Source organism: Festucalex cinctus, chromosome 1 (assembly GCF_051991245.1).
Source record: "Festucalex cinctus isolate MCC-2025b chromosome 1, RoL_Fcin_1.0, whole genome shotgun sequence".
Taxonomy (NCBI): Eukaryota; Metazoa; Chordata; class Actinopteri; order Syngnathiformes; family Syngnathidae; genus Festucalex; species Festucalex cinctus.
This window is the reverse complement of record NC_135411.1, coordinates 14,261,232-14,287,349: the sequence shown is the minus strand read 5'-3', so window position 1 is coordinate 14,287,349 and position 26,118 is coordinate 14,261,232. Positions and strand designations below refer to the sequence as shown.

At 38.2% G+C, this 26,118-nt stretch overlaps 1 protein-coding gene across 2 annotated transcripts; it reads left to right on the top strand.

Annotated features, from left to right (window-relative positions):
• Nucleotides 1–985: 985 nt before the first annotated feature.
• cables1 (Cdk5 and Abl enzyme substrate 1) lies at nt 986–26,005 on the top strand. 2 transcript variants are annotated; one of them, XM_077518379.1, is made up of 10 exons: nt 986–1,734; nt 10,842–10,913; nt 10,994–11,086; nt 13,545–13,622; nt 17,646–17,754; nt 18,497–18,653; nt 20,120–20,223; nt 21,955–22,061; nt 22,138–22,345; nt 24,585–26,005. In XM_077518379.1, the coding sequence occupies exons 1-10, from the start codon at nt 1,145–1,147 to the stop codon at nt 24,723–24,725; spliced, it is 1,659 nt and encodes a 552-aa protein (XP_077374505.1). In that variant the 5' UTR covers nt 986–1,144; the 3' UTR covers nt 24,726–26,005. The 2 variants fall into 2 exon arrangements, with proteins under 2 accessions (XP_077374505.1, XP_077374512.1); XM_077518386.1 differs by lacking the exon at nt 13,545–13,622.
• The last annotated feature ends 113 nt before the right edge of the window (nt 26,006–26,118 follow it).

Sequence of the window (26,118 nt, the reverse complement as noted above, 5' to 3'; positions counted from 1 at the left end):
TATATTAACCAGTTCATGAATGAATAAATAAAATTACAGTCGACATAATTATACTAATGATAACAATTATTTATTTTATTATCATAATTATTTCCATCGTATTTGATGAGATACTGTAAATACAAATTAAAAGATGAAAAATAAGTGGTGCCGTAAGAATAGTAATAGTAGTAAGCACGGCTGGACTGGCACAAAACAATCGGCCCTGGCATTTTAATTTAGGCCCGCCGGACCAACTCTTGTCTAACATGTAGTTCCGCCACTGATGTTTTATTGATGATGTTTCAGTTTGCTATCTATATTCGAAATGGATTAACAGACCGGTCCCTCTAAATTGTGGGCCAGTCTCTTGGAGTAAAATGTAGGAATGTCATAATTTAAAAAAACTGCATCGGCCGGCCCACCGAGCATCTGCCCTCTATGCCAGTCCAGCCCTGGTAGTAAGAAATAATAGTAGTAGTAGTAGTAGTAATAATCATAATATTATTAATGCTAATGCTATAATAATAACAATAAACAATAATACGCCATAAAACCTGAATGAAAACAATTAATTTAAGTTTATTATTATTATTCATTATGATTAAATCCTGAGACAACTATAACCAAATAGTACAGTAATACTGTCTGTCTACGCAAGAAACTAAAGCGACCGACATGACGTTTGCTCGCTTGTTCCACCAGAGGGCATCCTTGCACATGTTTTTCATTGCCGCAATAGAACACTATCCCCGTCCAGCCACTAGGGGGAGGTATTGCACAGCAAACAACTTATTCTCCTCCGTCCATCGTCTATTGTGCTGCGTGAACAAGTGTGCCAGGCAGTCGCTCACAGTCTTTTACTTTTTGGTGCAACTTGTGTCACAACACAACACTCGTGTAGCGTCTACTTGTTCTGAACAGCCAGGAAAAGGGTGGGGAAAAAAAGCTGGCGCCTGATTGGTCCAAACGCTCCCCTTTTCTGCCACAATACTGCAACCACGTGACCTGGCTGTTTTCAACCCACTTCCACGCGTGCACATAAAAAGACGGAACAGTTGTACAATCGGCAATATACACCCACCCATCACAGTATATTTTTAGCCACGCTTCGATGCATCGTAGGTGAGGAGGAAGAGGTGCTGGAGGAGGAGGGAGGAGAAGCATGGCTGCGGCCGCGAGCAGCAGCAGCCCCTCCGCGGCCACGGCCACGCTTCTGCACGGACACCGCATCAACAACTCGCAGACGCGGAAACGCATCGACCCGAGGCGGAGGCAAGCGGCGCTCTCCTTCCTCACCAACATCTCCCTGGATGGACGACCGGTGCAGGACGAGCGCCACGAGGCGCAGGACGTCGCCGAGGGAGGAGAGTCGGACGCCCGGAGTTGCGTGGTGGTGGAGCGAGCCACCTCCACCTCCGTCTCCTCCAACTCCTCCTCGGCTGCCGCTCTTGCCGCGGCCGCGACCGCCTTGGCCAACCAGGCTCTCCTGGCGAGCAGCCGAACCAGCTCGGTCGCTTCGGCCGCATCCGTCGCTCCAGTGCCCGGCGAGGGCGAACCGTTTACTCCGGCGTTCGCTCCTCCGGCGCCCGCGTTCGGCTCGCCTCTGTCCGCTCTAGGCGCCTCGGCCCGGGGCAGATTGCAGACGTACACTCCGGGGGTCGCGCCCGCTGCGTACTCCAGGCAAGGATCCCAAAACTACGGCGTGGAGGGAGGACAGATTGCCAACTCTGCCATAGAGCTGCAGCGGTCGAGGTAAACTCACACAACTTTTGGCCTGATAATACCCATGAACGAAAAAGTAATACAGTGGACCCCCACATACTCGCGGTTCGACACTCGCGGATATGCAGATTTCCTTTCACATTTTGAAAGTATTTGTTTAGGGTTTTTTTGTTACATACTTTTGATAGAAATATAGCAATTAAATACACAAATATTACAACATATGGTTTAATAAAGTGTAATTATGTTGGGACAAGCCAAATGTCTCTACAACAGCAGCAGTGGGCGTTTTGGCAATGGGGTATATGCCACACAGGAGGCAGGACTTCCGGGTTTTCACACATCAGCTTTGTTTCCGCTTCCGGTTTGCGACATGTGGGCCGCGTCCCAGTACTTGTGCTTCCGCCTTTGTGCCCGTTGGTTGCGCACAGTTGTGAGGCGCAGGGTGGGTGTGCGAGTGTTGGACCGCGACCAGCAGTTGCTGGAAACGGCGCTGATGTGTGTAATCCGGAAGACGGAAGTCCGTGGCAGCTATCCCATAGTTCAGGGGCAGGTGTCGAGGGCCTAAGTCCTGCAGTACTCCGGCCCTCGAGGACCGAGTTTGTTCAGCCCTGCCCTAGCCAACCCTTGTGGAGACATAAGGGATCTTGAAGGATTCTGCTAGCAAGCCCTAAAGTTGTTATAGTGTGTGGAGCGAGGATGTGGTAGATGGACCCAGTTGTGGAGAAACAAGGCCGGGAGACAAACAGGAATGAGAACAACTTTATTTACCAGGAATCAATAGGAGACTGGATGGGAGCGGACTGGTTGCTATTACTGGACTGAACGTGGACAGACTTGAGTTGATATGGACAGACTTGAGTAGACGTGGACAGACTTGAGTAGGCGTGGAGAATCTTGACGTGGCGAAACTTGACTAAACGTGGAGAAACTTGACTAGACGTGGAGAAACCTGACTAGACGTGGAGAAACTTGACTAGATGTGGAGAAACTTGACTAAACGTGGAGAAATTTGACTAGACGTAACACCATCAGCACAGTGCACCTCAACAGAACAAGACAAGACAATGCTAACTCGACACATGAACAAACCCCACTGACTAAATACAACACTAACGAGACACTAACAAGACACACCTGGGAAACACAGCAGGCAGAGGGCACTAATTAGCAACACAAACGGGGAGGGGAGACACACACAGGTGGACGAGGTTAACTATGACGAGACTAGGGGAGACAAAACCGGACAACAGACAACATAAGCACCCCAAACTAAACCAAAACCCAACCCCCAAAACCGAAACATGACAGAAGTGATTGTTGAAAGTCTTTATTTGCTGGCAGATATGAAGTAAGCTAGTTGTAGAAATGTGCCATTCAAGCTAGGACCACCACTGAAGTGAAGAGTTCACTGCTTGGTTTACTACTCTGGTTTTACAGCTGTTTAGCTTCTAAACTGCTAGCGGTCAGAAGTTAGCAGCAAGCTAGTCCCCGCTAGCCATATGTAATGCAAAGCATGAATATAGGTAATGTAATGTAAATTGGCAAGCTTCAGTGCTTGTTCATGCTCAGCATATTAGCCACCATGCTATCGCTGTTAGCATCAACATCAATTTGTATTTGAAATGTAATTGATTGCTCATACTATATGGAACAGCCAGACCATTTCCTTGTCTCTCCCCCTGTGAAGTCTGTTTCTTGAGTTGGAGCTTTCCTTTTGCACTTTAAATTATTTCAAGTCGGAAACATGACACACACCTGCTCCATTTCAACGTGATGTAACCGTAGACTCTCATTCACCTCCGACATCCTCTCCGTATGGATGTCTATTTTTTTTTTGTTCCCTTTTATTGAATGGTGAAGGGGCAGCTGTCACAAACAGTCGTGTGCTGCTTCTCAATGGCAGAACCTTCTGCTGCAAGGTCCTCTTGAAGACCGGAACTTTCCTCATTGACCTTCTAATGCACTTTACACTGCCATCTCACTCGTAAAGCAGTTTGCAATTTAAAACAGTTCCTGGCAATCTTAACATGCCTGACATGATTTCATTCAACTACCCCAAGGATCAATATGACACTTGACACACTTAATTTGTTGTCTCGTGTGAGTGATAGACTGTATACTCCACCCCATAATGCTGGGCCAATGGGATGTCTGGCTTGTGTCACCATGACGACAAGGGGCAGAGCAAGGGGCTTGAACAAGGCGAGCATCTTTTTACTTGTGGAAGCAGAGACTGGAGTGTGGCGAAAAAAGCAAACCGCTGTAAATCATTTTCACTCATGGGGGCAGCACTTCATACACTATGCCATGTGTATGTGGTGCATGTGAGATTTTTTATTTTTATTTTTATTTTTTACCATCAGCGATACGAATGAAATGGTAATGTTTTCACTATTGTCTTTAATTTATAACACATCACCCAATTTCAATCATAAAATATTTCAAATGTTTTAATTATTATAATTTAAAATATATAGAAATATAACAAGTGAGAAACTTAGTGTATTTTTTTAATGCACGTTATATTACAAAAAACACATTCTTATCATCCACAATGTTGATTAGCAGATACAAAGAAGCTGATGTTTAATGTGGCACGAAAAAATGCTGAGTTTATGGAGTATTAATAATGCCAATAATAATCACGTGTATTTCAACATTGATGTAAAGTTTAAAAAAAAAAATAGTATAGTATTTTTAAGACAATTTGAATATTAACAAAAAGAATTCTGATTAAAAATCTGATATATAAATAGGTTAAAAGAGTAACATTTTGATTGGCTACTGACAGCAGGAAAAATGTTAGCTAGTCAGTTATAAACGCAACATAGAATATAAACAGTATAACTACTACATTATTTCCAATAATATTAATTGGGAATTGACATTCATATCTGTTAGCGTTTCAATTTTAACCATTAATGGTAATAACTGTTTTAATATAATTATATTTTTTCCCAGTTTTGTGACGCTCGCTAAAGCCACGGTGTCATTAGCATTAGCTAGCTCTGAAAGTGGCTTTGGAATTTCACCTAGCCTAGCATAACAATAACAGTGAGCAATAAAGTGTACCATATCTCTGGTTAAAAATAATAACCTTACACGATGTACTGTATAACGTGCATCAATCCAATAGAGCCATGTTGCAGCATGATGCGCACATATCTACACAGTGCTGGTTTGTTTTCCACAAGGCCAGCTGGTAGTAGAAACGTGTCCAGAGGTGCCAGACTCTCTCGCTCTCTCTCACTCCCCCCTCCTTCCACTTCCTCTCTCAGGGGCCCCACAGACACTCTCTCCCCTCAGACTTGTTCTTGGCCTCCGGCCTCGCTTCCATTCAGGAAGTCGCAGAGCGGAAGCCAGAATAGACGAGAAGCACAGAAAGCAAGAGACTAATTGGTTGACTTGACACCTCTCGCCGTCTGCTAGCTTGGGTGTCGCGTTGATGCTACATTGTTTGTGTTTTTAAAACACGTGGGACTTTAAAAGTAACGGCTCATGTTGTGGTCACAAATGTGGATGTGAGGTGTGATGGCGCAGTACTGAGGTCATGCTTGGCATCATGGGTAGATTACATAAGAACACTCCATGATGCTTCTGTTGGAGAGTAAACCCAACCTAAACATGACCATTATGTGCTAGTGTAGTACACTGGAACCTCAAATGTAAAACAAACAATTATTACGGTTTAGCCCATGCTAGGGATGTACAGTCGGGGGTGGGGGGCTATGGGTGGCCGCACACATGGCCCTTTTATCCTTTTGCCTGCTCATCCCCACAACCCTTTTTTTTTTTTTTTTTTTTTCTTTTTTTTTTTTAAGCATTCATTCGTTTGTGAAAGTCTGTCTGTGGCATTATAACAGCACAGTTAACCCCCACATCATTTGTAGATAATTATTTTTCACAATATTATACACTTTTTTTGAAATTATTTTTGCTTAAAAAAAAAAAAGTTTACATTTTCCACCACTTTGTTCATTGATAATATCGAATGTTTATCAGCGTTTTTTGAAGAAATATTTGGTTTGTAAAAAAAAACAAGACACATTTAACTTTTTCACATTGCTTCAGTATTTGTTTAACTGTGGTGGGGTGAATGTTTGTCTTACATTGAAATATGTTTTTGTGTTTAAAAAAACAACAACAACAACAACAACAAAAACAGCCAAAATCAGCACTAATATTGGTCGATTAATCAATCAGACCCTAAACAAAAGACAACATATGTTGGAGGTATAGGAGGAAAAAAAGTGCAAAAACAATAACTACTAGGGATGTAACGATAACGACAATATCGTGATATTAAAACTGCCACAATATATCGGCTTCGTCATGTCACGATATTAAAAGCAGCACATCTGTTAAAAAAAGTTGGGTTGATTTCCATTTATGCAGTTCTAGCACCCTCTGCTGGCTAGTTTTTTTTTGTGCAATTTAATTTTCACAAGGCATGTTTTGGCCCTTCTATGTATATAAACAGAGTCAATATGTGGAGGAACTCAATGTGTGCTTGCATTAGCAAGTAAGTGCCTCAATGTTAAGTGTTATTAGAGATTGTAGGTTGTTTATAAGCATTGCTGTAATGTACAAAAGCACAATATTGTCTTTTTTTAGTATGAGCTTTTTTTTTTCTTTTTTTTTACAATATTGTGAATTTTTGTATCGCCAATCGTGATAATTATCGTATCGCGATCTGTATACCGTGATAATATCGTATCGTGATGTTTTGATATCGTTACATCCCTAATAACTACGCTACTGAACTTGATTGTAGAATGTGTGGGTGAAACCATGTTTAATTCTTATACCTTACAGGCATTTATTTTTCACATTCTTATTGGTCATGCAAATTTAAAAAGTTACTTTCTTTATGCGTGTAAAAGTGAATATCTATGTCCTTCTGTGGCAAGGTGTCACTTCTTTCATTCTTCTTTTGACAGGATGATGTATAGCTTTGTAGGAACAGAGGGGGAAACCTTTGCTAGTTTTTACCGTTATCAAACCACCTCTGTAAGTATGTATATAATCTCTGTAGGAAAGTATAGCAGGAAGTGGCATTAATGTCCGACTGGATAAGTGAACGAGTGTCCCTCTGCTGTGTTATTGTTTAAAAGATATTTGGCGTGAGCACGTCCCTCAGCCTGTTCGTTTACAGGGGTTGGTGCAAAGTCCTCACGGGGTCATGTAGTGTCAACACACTAAAGCTCCATCCTCGTTTTGTTTTGTTTTTGTCCGTTAAAAGATGGATTAAAAGGACACTTTTAACTTCCAAGCCCACTCTGATAAATAGAAAAGACCAGAGATAAAGTAGCATAGTTTCCCCCTCATTCGATTCATGAAGCACAATTCTTCATTTGAAATTTTATTTAAACTTTTTCTGATTGTAGGAAATTCTGTTTAGAGAACGTATAGGAAATGCTGAGAAGTGAACGAACCCTGACGTGAAATCAACATTCGTTTAGTGTCGCAAATGTTCACCCACCGGACTGCAACAAGATACAATGCGGAAAAGGTGAAACGCTGTTGTCAATGCTTTCCGGACGCATTGTAACATCGGTCAAATGTGGTGTTCAAAATGGCTTCTGTTGCTGGCTAAAGTCAGCCTAAAACCTCAGGAGACCCTCGAGAACAGAGACATCTTTTGTTGGTCTCTGTCGCTGATTAAGCAATAAGCACATACTTGACGGGAAGACGGCATTAGCCTGGTTAAGTGTCCGCAGCTTGCGTGGTGAATGCCATAGCATCAAACGACACTTGGAGATGTTCTAATAGAATAGTGTGTGTGGAAAATAATATCATGTAACTATTCACACTAGTTTAACTTTCACACATTCAAGTTTTTTTTTAGCCAACCTTTTAAGGCAGCATGTTAGCAGAGCGGTACAGTAGCTAGCGTTGGCCACTGGCTAATAGCGAACAGCAGCACAATGGACTCCAGTTAAGGTCTGAGAGGCGGTTGAGTGGTGAAATCTGGGTGGTCCGCATAGCTATGGGCAGTGGTGGTGGAAGTTAACATCAAACCAAACAGTAACAAAATAAACACATAATCACATTCATACATGAGCATGAACTGAAAACCAGGCGCGCAGAATGGCTAACCTTTGCTAACAATTCATTCACTAAGAGTATGGTACGTAAAAATGTGAAGAGGGTAAACTTTAAAATATATATAGTCATCTTTATTTACAGTAATTCATAGCAAATACTGTCTTTGGTTCCTACTTTGTGAATGTTTGTCTATTATGGGGTGTTCTTGAACATAATCCCCATGATAAACGAGGAGCTATTCTATTGATCTTACATCCCAAGTCAAAATGGAGGTCTAATGCTGCATTCAAGGACAAGAGGAAGGTGGGAAGACTTCAAACCAGTAAATGTGACCGTTCGGGAACACCTCTTTGAACTCTGAGATCTGAATTTCGAAGTCATCAAAAAAAAAAAAAGGATCCTCACATCAGTGGTTTCAATCTGACGTTACTCGACAATAGACACAATGACAAAAGATAATTTACACAACTACAAACAAAATTTATTTATTCATTTATTTATATATTCTGAAATTAATGTAGTTATTCAAAGTAAGTAACTTCACTTAAGCCAACGTGATTTGGACTGACTGCGTGAACCAGAACAACAATTTATCATCTGCCGTTTTTGTTGTTGACATTTGCCTGGAATGCTTTGAGGTCATCCGAGTGGTATCAGTCCGACTTCCAACCATCCTCAAATGCAGCATTGCGACTTGATGAAAGGAAGTTGTATTTTGGATCGTTGTAATTTGATTTGTGAGGACTATTTTGATTTCAAAATATGATTAAATGTCGTTTGACTACTATAACTATCTGCTTGGATTGTATGATAGTCACAGGTAAAAGTAATACAAATACGCCGTTTGTTTCCTGCGAAATATTAGAAATGTCTGGGATGGATGTTCGGGATTGTCAGTATTGAAAAAAATGAGAGTGTCTATGTAGTATTGGGTCAGAAATGTATAAAACGGTAGTAACATTCACAATAGCAAAAAAAAAAGAATAAATCATTAAGACATTTATTGCTGGTATAGATGAATGTAAAATTGGTTATTCTATTCTAATTCATTCTATTTACAGTACATATTTTGGGATCATTGTTTGGGGTATATTAGGGATTGAACTAATAATACAGTCAATTCAAAATATTTTTTGGGGCGCTTGTCAATTGCTTGTGGATTTCTGCGCTATTCATGTCAGGACTCGGTGCGTAATCCCTGGCAATGCAACTTTGCCTCTGGCTAGTGGACGTCACGTCGTTTGTTTTCCAAGACAAACTTGATGCTGGACTTTCCAAACAAGATAACTGTTGTAAAACAGCTTTTTTATACTATTACACGCCGGTTAGTAGAGTTGAATGTGAGTTGGTCCAAACAGTTTGGGCGAGTAGTCAGTTGACAAGCTTATTTTGTACAGAAGCACTTAACACTCACTTGTGAGTCTGCTGCTCAAGCGGGTTGCGCAGTCGTGCAGCCCCCGTGTGAAAAATGAATGTTGCTTGCGATTTGCGACAAGATGTTTTCCGTGACCAGTTCTGCGTTGATTCTGGTTTATTTGTCACCATTTAACCGTCGCTCATTAGCATATGCTTAGCTATTGTTGTAGCTGATTGCTGTGAAGTAGATAAGTGACAGTTCACATTGCTGCTGAGCTCTTTCAGCATATAAACATGTTTTAATTTCCACCCAGTGGATGTCGGTTCAGGTCCAGTTTGAAGGTATGACTATTTCTTTGCTATGTCGGTTGGATTTTTGTTTTGCCTCTATTTATTTTTGGTGTAATTCCACTGTCACCCTGTAGATGGTGGCACACAATTTAGCTGGACACTAGGGATGTAACCATAAGGGCAATATCGTGATATCGTGATATTAAAACTGCCACAGTATTGTCGTCGTCATGTTCACGATATTTAAACGAAAGACATCTGTTAAAAAAGTCAGGTTGATTTCCATTTGTGCAGTTCTAGCACCCTCTTGCGGCTAGTTTTTTTTAGTGAAATTTAATTTTCATTAGGGATCTTTTGGCCCTTCTTTGTTTACAATCCACACTAATTGTCATATAAAACGGAACCTAATATGCCTGTGAACCGAATCAACTCGATGTGTGCGTGCATTAACAAGTAAGTGCCTCAATATTAAATGTTATTAGAGATTGTAGGTGGTTTATATGCATTGCTATGTTATGTACAAAAGCACAATATTTTTTTTTAGTATGAGCTCACTTTTTTTTTACAATATTGTGACCTCTTTTAAATATCGCCAACCCCCCACAATATCGTGATAATTAGCGTATCGTGAGCTTCATATCGTGATAATATCGTATCGTGATGTTTGGATATCGTTACATCCCGATTAGACACTGTAAATTTGACTAAAGAAGAAGAGTGAAAGCAGAAGTACAGCATTTCGAATCAGACTAGTTATATTGCTGATGATTATTGAATGTGAAATCCTCTTTAATCCTGCTCTTTATGCCTACAGAAACTAAAATGACAGCTGTAGGTTTGTTTTAAAATGCCACCATTCTTTGGTCATGATTGACATATTGTGAAAAGATATGATTGACACACTGTAGCACTGTTGGTATAATATTTTGTATTATCTCTTGCTCTTGGTTATTATATGAAATGTGTTTACACGTGTTAGTATTATTTAAAAGGTGTGTTTAAAGACGTAATTATTTAAATAGTGTATTTCTAAATCACAGTGGATGTATGGAATCATCTTTACATTTATATTATTATTTATTTCTAGTGTTTTTATTAATTTTCTTTTAACTCATTCACTGCCATTGACGGAAAAAGACGTCAAATGATGCATTTTTTGCTGGTCTGGCAATGAATGTGTTAATAAATAACTTTAAAAAAAAATAAAAAATCAAAGTGGCCCTTGCAGCTTTCTATTTTTCTGGATGTGGCCCTCAGAGGAAAAAGTTTGGACACCCCTGCTATACATGATATCAACCATTTACCATGTTACCATGTTGTCATTCACTGCCATTGAGGGAAAAAGACGTCAAATGATGCATTTTTTTTTCTGGTCTGGCAATGAATGTGTTAATTGTACAATTTGTTGTCAATGAGATTTCCATTGTTTTTCTTTGCAGGCGCCGGCTCATCTCGCAACGCTCCTCGCTAGAAACGTTAGAGGACATCGAGGAGAATGCTCCTCTGCGCAGGTACGACCGCGGCACGCTTTGGGCAACGCTTTAGTCAACAACGCTCCCATCGTTTTTTTTTTCTTCTTCTCCCATCTCAGGTGCCGAACCCTGTCGGGTTCCCCTCGACCAAAGAGCTTCAAAAAGATCCACTTCATTAAGAACATGCGGCAACACGATATACGTAACGGAAGGTAAGCGAATGGAAGTGAAGTCAAGTCTTGCTCCCACTGTTTTGATTTGCCTTTTTTTCCACTTTTAACGCTTGAGTGCGGACTTGTGATCACAGCATGAAATCACACACCAAACCACACACACACTTAAGCTATTGTTTGGATTATTTTGAGGCATTTTGTTATCTTTGGGAGGCCTTTGAAGTTTGTAGACGGAACCCCTAAGCAGTCAGCAACAAATAATCAGTATAGTAACAGGAATAATCATTTATTTAGAATCTTCACAGAGTCTAATGGTACAGCAAAAATCAGCATTTTGGTACGCACCTTTGACGGTTTGCTACTCATTGGGAACATTAAGGCCCAGCACACATCAAATTACGGAAAATATTTGTATGAAGATAGAATATTTAAAAAAGTTGATCTTTAAAAGAAATCTTGGTCTTGTTTAGTCTTTTTTTTTTCAACCATTAAAAATATATTTCATTCACAGGTTCTATTCATCAGTCTGAATTATTCCTGTTTGATTTAGAACTAAAATTTGTACTCAAGTCATCACTAACCTATGCTAGCACAGTATTAAATTACTAATTACATTAAACATTTGTATGAATGACACTTGTAAGTCGTAAAAACGCCACAATTTGGATTATCATAAACCAAGGACCCTCTGCAATGTTTTAAGAATACAAATAAAATATTGTATATTTATGTCATGCAATTTTAGGACTTAACAATTTGACAGACATATAAAAACATAGCGCTAACCATGACGAAAAATGTACCTTTACACTCCTACTGTTTTTGTACTTTCATGAACAGCTGATGAGGGAGATAAGTTTGTCGATTAAAGAGGTCAATATAGGTGACAATTGCCACACATGTGTAGCAGCTGTTAAGACTTTTTTTTTTTTTTTTTTCCACGTTGACATAAATAGTCACATTGTTTTCTCTGCGTTTTGGACTCCTGGAAAGCAGTCAGACAGGATTGGGCTTGCTTGTTGACAAGCGTTCATGCATGTAGCGGACAGTGAAGCATAGTAGAGAAAAATAAAAAATAAAAAAAAAATAAAAAAATAAAAAAAAACAGGGCCAGGACATTGGACCAAGATTTTTTATTTTTTTTAATCATTTCATATAACACAAATAAGTTAAAGACATTACATTTGGCTGAGGAAAAACAGAATTTTTTTTTTTTTAATGTTTCTTTATTGTTGGTCTTACTTTTAATTTTCTTTAGCATGTCTTGATATTTTTTCTTTTTTTTTTGTATTAGTCTTGTTATCAATCCAGGGTTTGGCATTAAGCCTTTTTGGGTGGTGGCCTGAGGCGCTACTAGCCCCGTATATTTATAATGTAATGCGTTTTAGTGATCCTTTCATATTGGTGTCTTTATAGTGTACAATTGGCTTCATTGCCATGACTGTGTACTAACCTCCATAAAATCAAGGCATTGCACTTACAATTATTAAAACATATCCTAGCATTAACATTCCAACATTGCATAAAATATGTATTTTTTTTTGTTTTTATACAGGCAGCGGTCCACCAACATTTTACTGGCCACTGACCACTTTCACGTGAAGACATTTTTCATTGTGGATCAAATTAAAACCAAATATTAAAAATATCACTCACCATTAATTCAGTGAGACCAGTCGTATGCTGTATTCCAACAAGTGTTGTGACAGTAACGACAGTTTCTAATCAATAAATTTCTCATTCACATACTATTTGACAAAACACGTCGATGAAGCTTCACTTTGTATTGCTACTCTTGTTCTATTCCGTGGTCAAACTGCCTCTGGTATGCATTTATTAAGGCTAACCCAAGCTAGCAACATGAGGCTAAGCCCGATTCATGCCACTTTATCCAGTCTTGCTAGCGGCGGTCACGTTTGTTTCTTTTGTCATCATCTTGTTTCAGCTAGATTGTTTCAGAAATGAAAGTGCTTTGGTTAAATCTAAAAATACAATTTAGAGTTATTATTAGTGTCAGATAATGGCGGGTTGGGCTAGCGTCTATGGGCCATACTGTTAATGTCAAACCCTGCTATTTAGCATAGACTAGCTAGCGCTAGCTTATTTAACTTGGACTTTTTTTTCTAACGCTTTATTTTTGTACCTTGGTCCTGGTTTTATTTTTCCCAAAACAATTTTAAAACTTCATCTAGTGATGTTTTTTTTAGTTATATATATTTTTTAACTTATTATTTTTAGATAGATACATTTTTGAGCCCTCATTCAAATATTTTTGCTGGTCTTTTTTTTTCTTCAAAATTTTGTACGTCATTTTTTTAAATGGTCTTCTTGTCTTAGTAGTATTTAATATGAGCATATTATTAGCACAGTTTAACACTCCGTAATATCTCAAAACAATGAATTATGTCGTATATGCCATTCAAACAACGTTGAACACGGCAGTAGCAGTTAAAGCCGAGCCAAACGTTATCCTGATGAGCTTGTTTTGTTTTTGTAGGATAGTCCTAATCAGTGGCAGAAGATCCTTCTATAGTGTATTTTCAGTGCTGCCCTATCGAGATTGTAGCCAAGCGGGGTACGTATCCTCCAGCATGACCGCCCTCCTCCTCCTCCTCCATCTGTGCTTCTTCCTCCTCCTCCTCCTCCTGGCTTCTTCTCTTCTGTGGATGTGCTCTCCATTTTGACTCCGGGATACCGTCAAAGCCACGCAAAGCAAGCGCTGTGCTGTGAGGATGTCAGCGCTGGTCTGCATGTTGACTGCTAATCGAAGTGCAAAGTTTTCATTAGCTTGGGTCATTCTTCCCATTTGTATTCCTTCAGGCTTTGAAGAAAAGTGTTGCATACAGTCACGAGGTAAAAAACAAAACAAAACGTGAAACTGAAGGAAAACAGTTGAGGTCCTTTTACCCATATCTTGCAAAAAAAAAAAAAAAGGCACCATCAGATGGATATGCACAAAATATGCCATAAGGACGAATTGTTGGTCTGACACAAAGACGGCTTTGATTTTTCTTTTTAAAGGTTTTTACTGTAGGCTTTGATTTTTGTGGGGTCATGAGCGCATTTGATGATTCCTGTTTTGATTAAACAACAAAAGGCTTATTAACAAGTTTTTTTTGTGTGTGTGTGTGTCTAAGGGAAATAAATATAAAAACAATTTAAAAAATCAATTATTCTTGTTAATAGGAAATAATTTTTGAAATTGTCAATTATGAATTAGATTGTAAAATAAAAAAAAGTGTATTGATTTATTTTATAACATTTATTAAATGTGTTGTAAGGTATTAATGAACACCCGATTAAAATAGATATTTTAAAATAATTCAGTCAAGCTTTGTAAGTGATAATTTATTAAATGATTTTATTAATTACTGATGAAATCAATTTATTTCATGATTAATGCCAAAATCACATAAACTTTCATTAGTAAATAAATATGTATTAAATATTTTATTTTTTATTGTATTTTTTATTATATATTATTATATTATTATTTTATTTTATTATTATTTATTTTATATGGGAAATAATTTAGGAAATTGTGAAATATAACCATATTTTTATTTAATTTATATTATTTTCATTGCTGGAATTTTACACAACCCTGGCTAACAAATAAGTATTTTTTTTAATTTTTTTTATGTCTTGTCTTGACATTCAGAAATTATTGTAGTCAGCTTATTTCATTATTTTCCATTTGCAACCATTTTGGATGGTTGAATTGTAAATATATTTAAAAATTTGAAAAATATAATTGTCATCTGCAATTTATTTGAAGGGCTTCATTCATAAATCTGCACCCAAGTAAATTAATATGTAATTAAAAGCAATAAAATACATAAAGAAAATAATATATTTTTAAGACTTTTCATGAAATAATACAACTCCATTAATTTATTCAATTCAAAAATATAATGCATAGAACCTGATTTTCTTGTTTATCTATCGACAGATATGAACATGGCGGCGTACAAAAACTTGGTGCTCCCCTCACTTTTTCTTGAGCTTTTTTTTTTTGGCGCATGTGAAGTGAGAATGTTGGCGCCGGTTGTGTTGCTTGAGGCTTGTCAGAATGTTTTCCCCAATCTTGGCTGCGCCGCACACGCATGCATGTTGCATGGAGCCACGGGCGCCATGTGGAGCACGTTACTAAGCAACGTCCAGCTCTCGTTCATCATCTTCTCTCCTTCCTTAGATGTTTGTTCTGCCCCTTTTTTGTCATCACATTGTTAAGATAGCGGACGCTTCATAGTCCGCCCGCATCGTCTCGCGTTCCCTCGGCCCCGAGGGTGCCCCGACGCCAGCCCGCCTTTCCTGCCACGTAACTAACATTAACCCCTCCTCCTCAGTCAAGTGCCATGTGAGGTCACGTCTATCTTTTGAAAACATGAGCCCGGGCCGAAAAGATAAGCGGGATTGCAACGACGTTCATGCAAGCAGTGCAGTGGTCACAAGTTTACCTCCATGCTTCATACACATTTATGTTAAATTCACGATTGGGACTTTTCGGGATTTATTTGAATTCTTGTCCTCCAAGGTTGTGTTGACTCTGAATATATTACACAAAAAGGATGCAATATGGACACAGAGAGGAAAAAAATAGTTTTCAGCTTTTGGAAGTGGATTAAAAAAACAACAACTTGTGACCACAATTGAGCTACTGAGAGCGAAGTGGGCTAACTCCATATTGCCTGTTAATTTATATGGTAGTGAATAGCGATGACTTTCTGGATACTTTTACAGAAATTGTGCTTCTTGTTAAGGCTGCACAATATATCGAAAAAATATCGATATCGCGATATTGGCCCTTGTAATATGCATATCGCAAAGGCACGCAATAAGTTTCATATGGAATTTTATGCTTTTTATATGAATTTGACCAGTCAGATGCTAACTAAAATGTGCATCGCCATTCAATAGTTGAAAATTATCAAGACATAATTACAATTAATTAACTAAGATTACATGAAGATTGCTTATTCTGCCCCATGAAAAATGTTTTTCTTTCATTAGGTAATAAAAATTTAATTTCTTTAGGTGCATGTTAAATATCGCAATAATATTGATATCGCTATGTTCAGCAAGTATATCGCATATCGCATGTTTTTCCAATATCGTGCAGCCCTACTTCTTGTCTTAATTCGTTAATCCCGTGTCAAATTTATTACTATTTCATGTGGTTCTTGAACTGGCACCAGATACGCATTTGCTATTACTCAATGTACCTTCGCCCAAAAACATGTCAGTCCAAAAAAAAAAACCTCGCTAAAAATGGTAAATGGAGTCCACTTCTATAGAGATTTATCTAAATCATTGACTTATCTCAGGTTAACCAATAACTTACTTTAACCTCCAGGATCCTGCACCATACCGAACCTTGGCTAACAGCAGAAAAAATAATAATAATTCTGTTTGGTTCTATTTTGAAATCCATCTACAGTACGTTGCTTGTAGCCTCATCCTAGCTAGCGCTAAGCTAGTTCATCTCTCAGGTCTGGCATCCAAGTTTGCAAACCCCGTTTTGTTTCTTGCTGGCCGTCCAAAAGCAAGTTGTGAAGGCAATTTTTTTTCCGCAACTACTCACTAGCATGCAAATGAACTGCGTACATAACTTTCATGTGTATTTTACGTGTGGATATTTTCCTATCTGACGACGGTATGCTTTGACATGTGACTTGGAAGATAATGAACATAAAATTGGTGGTCTGTTACATCGAAGTACATTTTGGGGCGCCTAAAAACACCCAATACAGTACAAAAGTTTTGTTTTACACCTTTTCATTGCTTAAAAAGGTCTTGCACAAGTACAAAAATATTTGTGTTCTTTAGTCACATTAGTAGTTCCTTTTCACCTTTGTTACAATTAAGACGTCATGTAAAAGGGCTTTTACACGCACACAAAATTGTGGACTGTACCAAAAATAGCATGGCTGAGACGTAAGCTAGCACCTGAGTAGAAAAACAGCCATAGATACCATATGAATATTCGTCGCTTCTTTTGAGCTACGTGTTTACTGTTTACGTATCGCAATGCTAAGCTAATGTCCATGCTTTCTACTAACTTTAGCCTGCTGACATGAACGCCACATTGCTAAGTGTTTTAGCCTGTTCTGTCTACTGTTTATCCTTTGTTGATGGCGCTACAGCGCCATTTACTGGTGATGTGGTGAATTGTGGAACTTTAATGGCCATTTTGAGTTGGCCTGGACACTGTTTTTTCTATGTCAGTTGCTTCTGGGCCTGTTCAAACGACGTCCGCTGTACTAACATGCAGACGGTCAAACTAAACCTTGATCTATGACCAGTATTCATCTGGAAATGACAAAATGGAGTTAGCCCACTCGAGTTCTCATAATATTTCCTCGTAGCAGTGAGCTGGAGGCCCAAACCCACCCAGTCGTCTCTTTTCCTTCTTTCCATTGACCTCCTACAGCCGTATGACATTTCAGTCAATGGCCTAAATGCTGTTTCCTCCCGAAGGGACACTTTAGCTACCCGCAAAAAGAACGCCACAGACAAAGACTCGCCGGATGGCAGTTCAAGCCAAAAAAAAAAAAAAAAGTAGGAGTAGTCATAAATGTTTTGTGCTCATCATCAGGGACGTGAAGATGGAGGGGGCGGGGCGCCAGCGACACCCGTCGGGCGGCGTCAGCGCCAAAGAGATGGTCATTGGACTCGAGGGCGTCGAGCTCGGTGCTGACGGGAAGGTAAGAAACTAGCAAATACAATTTAAAAAAACAAAATTGTTAAAGTATGTATTTACATCATAAGCCTGGTTGTTTATTGTGATGTAAAACCAATAAATAATTGGAATTCAAACTATGAAAAATAAAATACTCAACTGGTGGTCTTTTGGCTCGACTTTAAGCTTACCCCATTAGCAGTCAACACAGCAATGATTTTGTCAAATTGTTATTGCACATTACAATTAATTTTGCACCTAAAAGTTTTGGGTAATAGTTATGGATTTTTCATTAGTTAGTTTTTAAACTATTTTGTTGTGATTTTTTTTTTAATCTGTTAATTTTAATTTGCTTTTATAGCAAGTTTGTTATTTTCTTTTATTTTTTAAAATCATTTATTGTAATTTAATAGTTTTAGTATGAGTTTTATTTTATTTTTTAATATATGGAGTATTTGTCATATGTAAGATTATAAAAAAAAGGGTCACTATTGTATAACAAAGCAAACTAAACTACAATTCTCAAACAATTAACCTTCCGTCTTCTGTAGCTATAGATGTATATAAATAAATAAAAAACAACTTTGAAATCTCATTTATGATATGAACTGAAAAAGTTTAAAATGAAAATTTTTTACTATAATCAGAATTAAATTTAGTTTTATAAACATAAGTTGCAGAGTCAGCTTTCTTTCTTTCTTTCTTTTTTCCCAAGCATTTATTTTTTATTCCGTTAAAATTCCTGAACAACTTTGGTGTGTGTGCAGACGGTGTCGTACACGCAGTTCTTGTACCCGACCAACGTGCTGGGCGGGCGGAGGAACACCATCGACTCCACGTCGTCCTTTTCGCAGTCTCGCAACGCCAGCCATCGCAGCCTCAGCCTGGCCCGCGCCAACAGCAACCAGAGCAGCCTGGACACCGGTCGGTAAACGCCTCACCGAGTTATTCCGCTCGCTCCATGTCTTGTTGCCTGTATTGCACTTTGTTAGGTGCTGCTGTTTTGGTTAGCAACCGGTGGGATCGGCAGGTTTGTGATTTCAGTTGCTTCTGATTGGGGGGATGGTAGAGGGGCATGCCAGTTTTACTCATGAAAACGAAATTGGGTGGACACACGACACACAAAATAAGTCAAGGACAAAATTGAACAGTAAGGCGGCCATTTTGGAATTTGACCAAGGCCTGGCCTGGTCTGCGAATAGATTTTTATAGGTATACATACTATATAACCAATAAGCATTTGACACAAAAAAATGGGGGTTTGCCCACCCCACAAAAAAATTGTAATCTTGAGAAAATAATCCAGAATTGGTATATATTTTTATTTATTTATTTTTTTTGGGAGGGAGAATTTGAGGATAAAGTTGCATTTCTTAAATTCACTTTTTAACTATCATTTTTTTTTTCTCATTAACGCATTTGCTCCCAGAGACGTATTTATACGTTTTTTATGTTTTGTTTTTATGCTAGAGCATACAGAAGGCTTTGATGCAGCCTCTGAATTGAAGAAAACGCTTGAAGCAATGGTAGTTATTACAAAAATAGCCAGCAGGTGGCAGCAGAGTATAAGAGATCAAACAGAGCCATGTTGCAAAAACTCTTTTCCCCACTGTTTTAAACAGATTTGTGATTAAACTTACCCATATTCTAATGCTAATTGCTCCAAAACGGAAAAATATAGAAATATACTTTTTTTTCCTGATGAAAGAAGAGATGCTAATTTTTGTTTTGATAGATTCCATGTTTTATAGTAATAGAACACAATACTCTGTGGGCCTCGCAAAAGCAGTCAAAATCCAGTAAAGGAAAATGGGTGGGAGTGAATGAGTTAATTGACTTCAAAGGAATACTTGACTCATTGAACAACTTTCAGCAGTGAAAAGTTGATATTTTCTTCAGAATGGCTATGATAACTTCATTAATTTTCATGTACAATTAATACCTTTTAAAAAGTAATTGTTCTACTTGCTGTCGACTGATGATGACATCACCTGTGCTGAGGAAGTAGGTAACGAGCCAATCATGGCTCATCTGCTTTTTGGGTTTGGTCAGTAAACTGAGCCATGATTGGTCGTTACCAACTTCCTCAGCACAGGTGATGTCATCATCATCATCAGTCAACAGCAAGTAGAAAAATTACTTTTTAAAAGGTATTAATTGTACATGAAAAATGAAGTTACCACAATTATAGACAAAAACCTTTTACTGCTGAAAATGGCTCAATGAGTCAAGTATCCCTTTAAATTACGAATTTCATTTTTTTATCCCGCCGAGAATACTTTTTTTTTCTGTTTTTTTTTTGTCAGATTAATAAACAAATATTAAGTTGTTCTAATATTGTTGTTCTTTTTTTTTTTCTTTTTTTTTTTTTTTGATGCCGTCATTACCAGGCAACGACCTGAGCGACTTTCGCGAGTACGACCCCAATCTTCTGGATGACCCTCAGTGGCCTTGCGGCAAACACAAGCGAGTGCTCATCTTCCCGTCCTACATGGTGAGTCAGTGAACGCGACACCGAGTGCCAAAAAGTCGCACGAGTGACTAGTGTGTGTTGTTTTGACATTTGTGTCAGCCAGGGAGCGTTTGTATTTAGGCGTGGATCATTTTCCCACAGAGGACAATCAGGTCTGAAAGGCTCATTTGTGTGAAAGTTAGCCAGCAGGATGTTGCTTTAATCAATCGTGTGGCAAAATAATGACGCGCTTGATTCAAACAGACGTTTGTGTCCCAATGCAGAACGGATGTTACATGACCCACACGAGCATTTTTGAACGCGTCCTCAAGGCCAGGTCGTGTTTTTGTTTTGTTTTTGTTTTTTTGCTTCTCGCTTCCTCCAATTGGCAAAGGCCAGCCAGCGTTACACAAGAATGGCCATTGTGGAAGCCGTACATTCCTCACATTGCGCCGCACTCACACTTTTCAAAAGTGGGATTTTTTGTTGTTGAACGTTTTTGTGGCCATTTAGTATTTGCATTTTAGTTCCACGGTGTCACGCATCAGCCTTTATAAAGTCCTAATTTTGGGCCAACGTTTACTCGTACATTTGAGTCTATTCAGTCTGTTTTTTGGCTGCAGTCAGATTCAGTAGCAGGGGTCGAGAATGTTTTTTTAATTTTTTTATTTTTTTTATTTTTACCTAGCCTGCAATTATAGGGGTGCAAGTAGAAAATTTAGGGACGTGCACAATTAATTGACTTGTGTAAATGTTCACATTTCCACTAATTTTTACTTTTTTTATTGATAAATGGGATGAAGTGTGGAGCAGTTTGTCAGCAACAGAAAATATTATTTTATTTTAAATATCAAAACAAGTAAAATACATTTTTTAAAACATCATTACATTTACCAGTTGCAACATGCACAATTCCATGATTTTTATTATTTTTTTTGCACAGTTTGAAATGTGAGAGGCAGTAGAGCAGATTTTTTAGTGTATTCAATTACACTTTAATTGTATTTATTTTATGTACTTTTACTATTTTTAAAAATGATTTTTAAATGAAGTGAACAGGAAAGACTTGGCGTTTCCTTGTCTCCTTTCTCTACGTTTTATTATATATAATTAGTTTTAATTTTACACATTCTTTTGTATGATTATAATTAAATATTCAAATAAAGAAAACAAGAAATTACTGCATTTGACTTATATTTAATATTTGTAATTTTAAAGAGAAAAATATATCATTTTAAATGTGTACTACAGTAATCAGATTAGTCCACAATTTTTTTCCATTTTGAAATATATTACATCTGTTTTGTCCCAAAATATAATTTTTTATATATATATTTTTTTTTATGTTGAAATCTGTATTGCATCTGATTTTTTAATCAAATGTTGTTAGCAGGAAAACATGTTAAAATAGAGTATTAAATATGTTATTGTGTGATGATTGTTACATTCTATATTTTATTTATTAATGGGAACTGGTATATAGATATTATTTGGAGAATATATATAAATAGAAAAATATTAATTCAATTTAAAAAGAAAAACACAAATCAAACTAACAAAAACAAACAAAAACAAAAACATCCCCAAACAACAATATTTTCTGTAATGAAAAAATGAAAAAAGCAAATGGTAACAACTGAAATAAAAATGGAAATGTATATCGATTAAAAAAAAAAAAAAAAAAAAGTTATATCTGTCAGTATGATGCAGTGCAGTTGTACAAAATGAAAATACAAACTTAAAAACACTCGATTAAAATCTGCTGTTTGTCAGACGACGGTCATCGAGTACGTGAAACCCTCCGACCTGAAGAAGGACATGAACGAAACCTTCAAGGAGAAGTTCCCTCACATTCGCCTGACGCTCAGCAAGATCAGAAGGTAGGACCGCGTTAAAACGGCTCCGTCCAAAACCACCCCCGCCCCGTTCAAACGGAATCATGTCCCCTCATCTTAGCCTGAAGCGGGAGATGAAGAAGCTGGCCCAGGACGAGTGCGGCTACGAGGAGCCCACGGTGGCCATGGCCTTCGTCTACTTCGAGAAGTTGGTGCTGCAGGGCAAGCTCAACAAGCAGAACCGCAAACTCTGCACGGGGGCCTGCGTCCTGCTGGCGGCTAAGATAGGCGGCGATCTCAAGAAACACGAAGTCAAGCTGCTTATTGACGTAAGACGCGTCAGCACAGTGACATTGTCATTTACACATTTTGATGAGTTTAGGTAGCGATAGACCGATGTCGTTTTTTACAAGGCCGATATCGGTACATATTATTAGTAGTAAAGGAGGACAAAAACTGATATTGCAAGTCGATATTCATTTGAAGTAAAACAGAAAATATTAGTATAAAAAAAAAAAGTAAATAAATAAAAAAATGTTTTAAAAAAGGTAAATAAATAAAAAAAAAAAAAAAAAAAAAAAAAAAAAGGAAGGGCGGCACGGTAGTCGAGTGGTTAGCACGTCCGCTTCCCAGTTCTGAGGTCTCCGGTTCGAGTCCAGGCTCGGACCTTCCTGGGTGGAGTTTGCATGTTCTCCCCGTGCCCGCGTGGGTCTTCTCCGGGTACTCCGGTCTCCTCCCACATTCCAAAGACATGCATGGCAGGTTAATTGGGCGCTCCGAATTGTCCCAAGGTGTGCTTGTGAGAGTGGATGGTTGTTCGTCTCTGTGTGCCCTGCGATTGGCTGGCAACTAGTTCAGGGTGTCCAGAGCCAGCTGAGATAGGCGCCAGCACCCCCCGCGACCCTTGTGAGGAATAAGCGGTCAAGAAAATGGATGGATGGGAAAAAAAAGGAAGAACAAATACTGACTGTTCCTGTGAATTTTGGCCTCTTGGGGGCAGTGTGGTGCCGTTCCCTGGTGTACACAATTAACTCATTTGCTCCCAATAACGTGTAAATACGTTTGGTTTTTTTTTTAAATATTTTAAGTGTCCCAAAGACGTATTTATACGTTGTTTTGTTTCCTGTTTTTTTATGCTAGAGCATACAGAAGGCTTTGATGCAGCCTCTCAACTGCAAAGAACGGTTGCAGAAATGGTATTTATTACACAAACGGCCAGCAGGTGGCACCAGAGCAAAGATCAACCAGGGCCATCTAGAAAAAAAGCTAAATTACTTACAATTTTAAGTAGATTTGTGAAAACTAATGAAACTTAGCTCTTTTCTAAATGCTAATTGCTGCAAAACAGATAGAAACATATTTTTTTTCCTAATGAAAGAAGAGACTTTAATCTTTCTTTTGGTAGGTTCCATGCTTTTATAGCAATAGAACACAATATTCTGTGGGCCTTGAAAAATCAGTCAAAATTCAGTAAAACAGCCGGGAGCGAACGGGACTACTTCTGTGAAAATGGCTGGGAGTGAATGGGTTAAAGTAAGTACTGTACAGAAGAAAGAGGTGATTGAATATTATTAAAATAACTAGTTTTTCACAGATTGGGAAGAATTTGTGCGTTGTGTTATCTCATCTGTGGGTATGTGTTCCCACAAGATTTGTGTGTGGATATTTGTTATTTGAAGGAGAAACACTCCTGAAGTTGTTGCTAACTTCCTGTTTGCATTTGCTAACTTCCTGTTAGCGCTAGGTTAGCAATGTTTTAAAAAAGAAGCATGTTTTGTTTGAATATATAAAGTGGATGTAATTCTCAATGTTGTGTATCTAGTTTTACAGTTAACTGCGGTGTCATTAAACAGCTTAAAGAACGCTTAGGGAAAACAGAATAACATTCGCTACACACTTGCTAGTTGCTAATGCTACGCAAGCAAAATGGTGCATTCAGGGTTCTATCAGAGCGTCTGAAATTTCGGTATTCTTTGAATTTTTTTTTTCGTTTTAAAATTCAAATAATCGTCCATTTGGCCCAATTGGCCGATTGTTTTGGACGATGTTTGAAGGCCATTAATCGACCGATTGAAAATCGGCACCCGATTAAATCGGTTGGGCCCGAATTTCAACATAATTTATTTATTTTTTAAATACCAAGTGCAGAGAGTTCCAATTTTTTTCTATGACATGGAAATTTAAATAAATCCATAAATGAAAAGTTCCCTGCATCTCACTGAGGAACAAAATGCATGCGAATGTAGCTAATTTGGGGGTTTCGTCACGGTTCATAAAAATTTTCAAAACCTTCGCAGTAAAAATTTTCCTGAATTACGTTCCAAATGTGTTTACGACTAGTACAAACTGAGAGCATCTTACAATTCCTGATGACAATCCAAAATTAGGTACGTTCGCAAGCATTCACAGCGAGACATCAGCTTTAATCGGCCTTCAGATTCATAAAAAGGTCAATGCAAATATTTGTCAAAATGCCAAATATCGGCACCGATAATCGGCCCGGCCGATAATCAGTCTATCCCTAATTTTAGGCAATTATTATTTTATTATTCCGGATCTATCTTGCAGAAATTGGAAGAGCGGTTCCGCGTGAACCGGCGCGAGCTGATCGCCTTCGAGTTCCCCGTGTTGGTGGCGCTGGAGTTCAACCTGCACCTTCCCGAGCACGAGGTCATGCCGCACTACAGACGCCTGCTGCAGACCTCGTAGCGCCGGTGGGCCGACGCCCGACGGGCCTGTTTCTAGTCACGGTACCGTTTGGTACCGCTCTGCTGCAGAACTCATCTTTTTTCACTCGCTACCAATTTGTACATTTCAGATTTACGCTCGTTGATTTTAAAACTTTTTCTGTTGTGAAATGGATCTTTTTTTTTTTTTCCCTCAACATTTTTTAATCATCAATCTGCTTTGCGTATGATTGCTTGTGGCTCATGGATCGTCTTAAGAAGTGCACTTTTTTCAACAAGATTTTTACACAGCTCTGGAACTCATTTGCTTCTACAGTTGGACCTTTTCTAGTTATATGCATGAGGAAACAACATTGGACTTTTTTTTCATCTCCTTTTCATTTCATTGTGCTATTCCAATCAATCACTTTGACCAGTGTCTTAATCTTCATGTGCTCTATGTTAGAGTGTATTGCTAGCACCTAAGGTGCTCTATGGATGGGGGTTAGGTGGTTGTTTTGAGGTATGTGGTGGTGATGATGGTGGATAAAAGGTAGTAAAATACATGCTTCCAATTGCAGCTCATTGGAGTGAATTTCACTTTTGGTTTTGCATACGTGAAACTTTTCCAAGCGTGTCCACCCATTTTTGTTGCTTTTTTTTTCATGGTAATTTTGACACCAGATTGTGTGGTATAGGGCGAAAAAAACAAAAGTTTAATTTAATTTAATTGTCAAGGACATCGCTTCATTTGGGTATACGTCAATAAAGAAGACTGGAATTTGACCCAAAATGGCTGCTTCAAACCAAAATGTCTTGACTTTATGCTCTTGACTTTTTTTTGTGTGTCCTGTTATGATTGAGACATACACTGAATTATATGCCGATTGATGTCAGGGCTTTTTTTTTTTTTTTTAAATGTTTGATTGGGCGTTTTGTGGAAAGGTTGTGTTTGGGACCACCAAGTATATAAATATTTACCAGGATACTTGGCAATCAATGCCTGGTGCTCGGGTCGAAAGAATATTTGATTTGGAATGTTTGACTTATTTTCTTATTGTATTATCCCTCCAGGAATAAATTTCAAAAATGCAAAGAGATAAGACATATTTGCAATTATGTAATTGTTTTGGATGTTAAAAAAAAAAAGAGAGAAACAACAACAAAAAAAGAATTGTCATGCAAGATTATTTTCAAGTAGGAAACATTTTTCGATTGTTGCTGGCACACGCCAAAGATTTCAGAAGTTAAGAAAAGACTGAAGGGCAACAATTATTACTGTTTGATTATGATTGTAAATAAATCACTTTGCTTGTCCAATCATTGAGATTGATTTTTTATTTTTTGCTACATTGTGACAAATGGCTATTTTGTTTTGTTTCAGATACGGGGGGGTGAGTTCTAGCCAACTTTACACAAAACAGTGTTGAACTGTA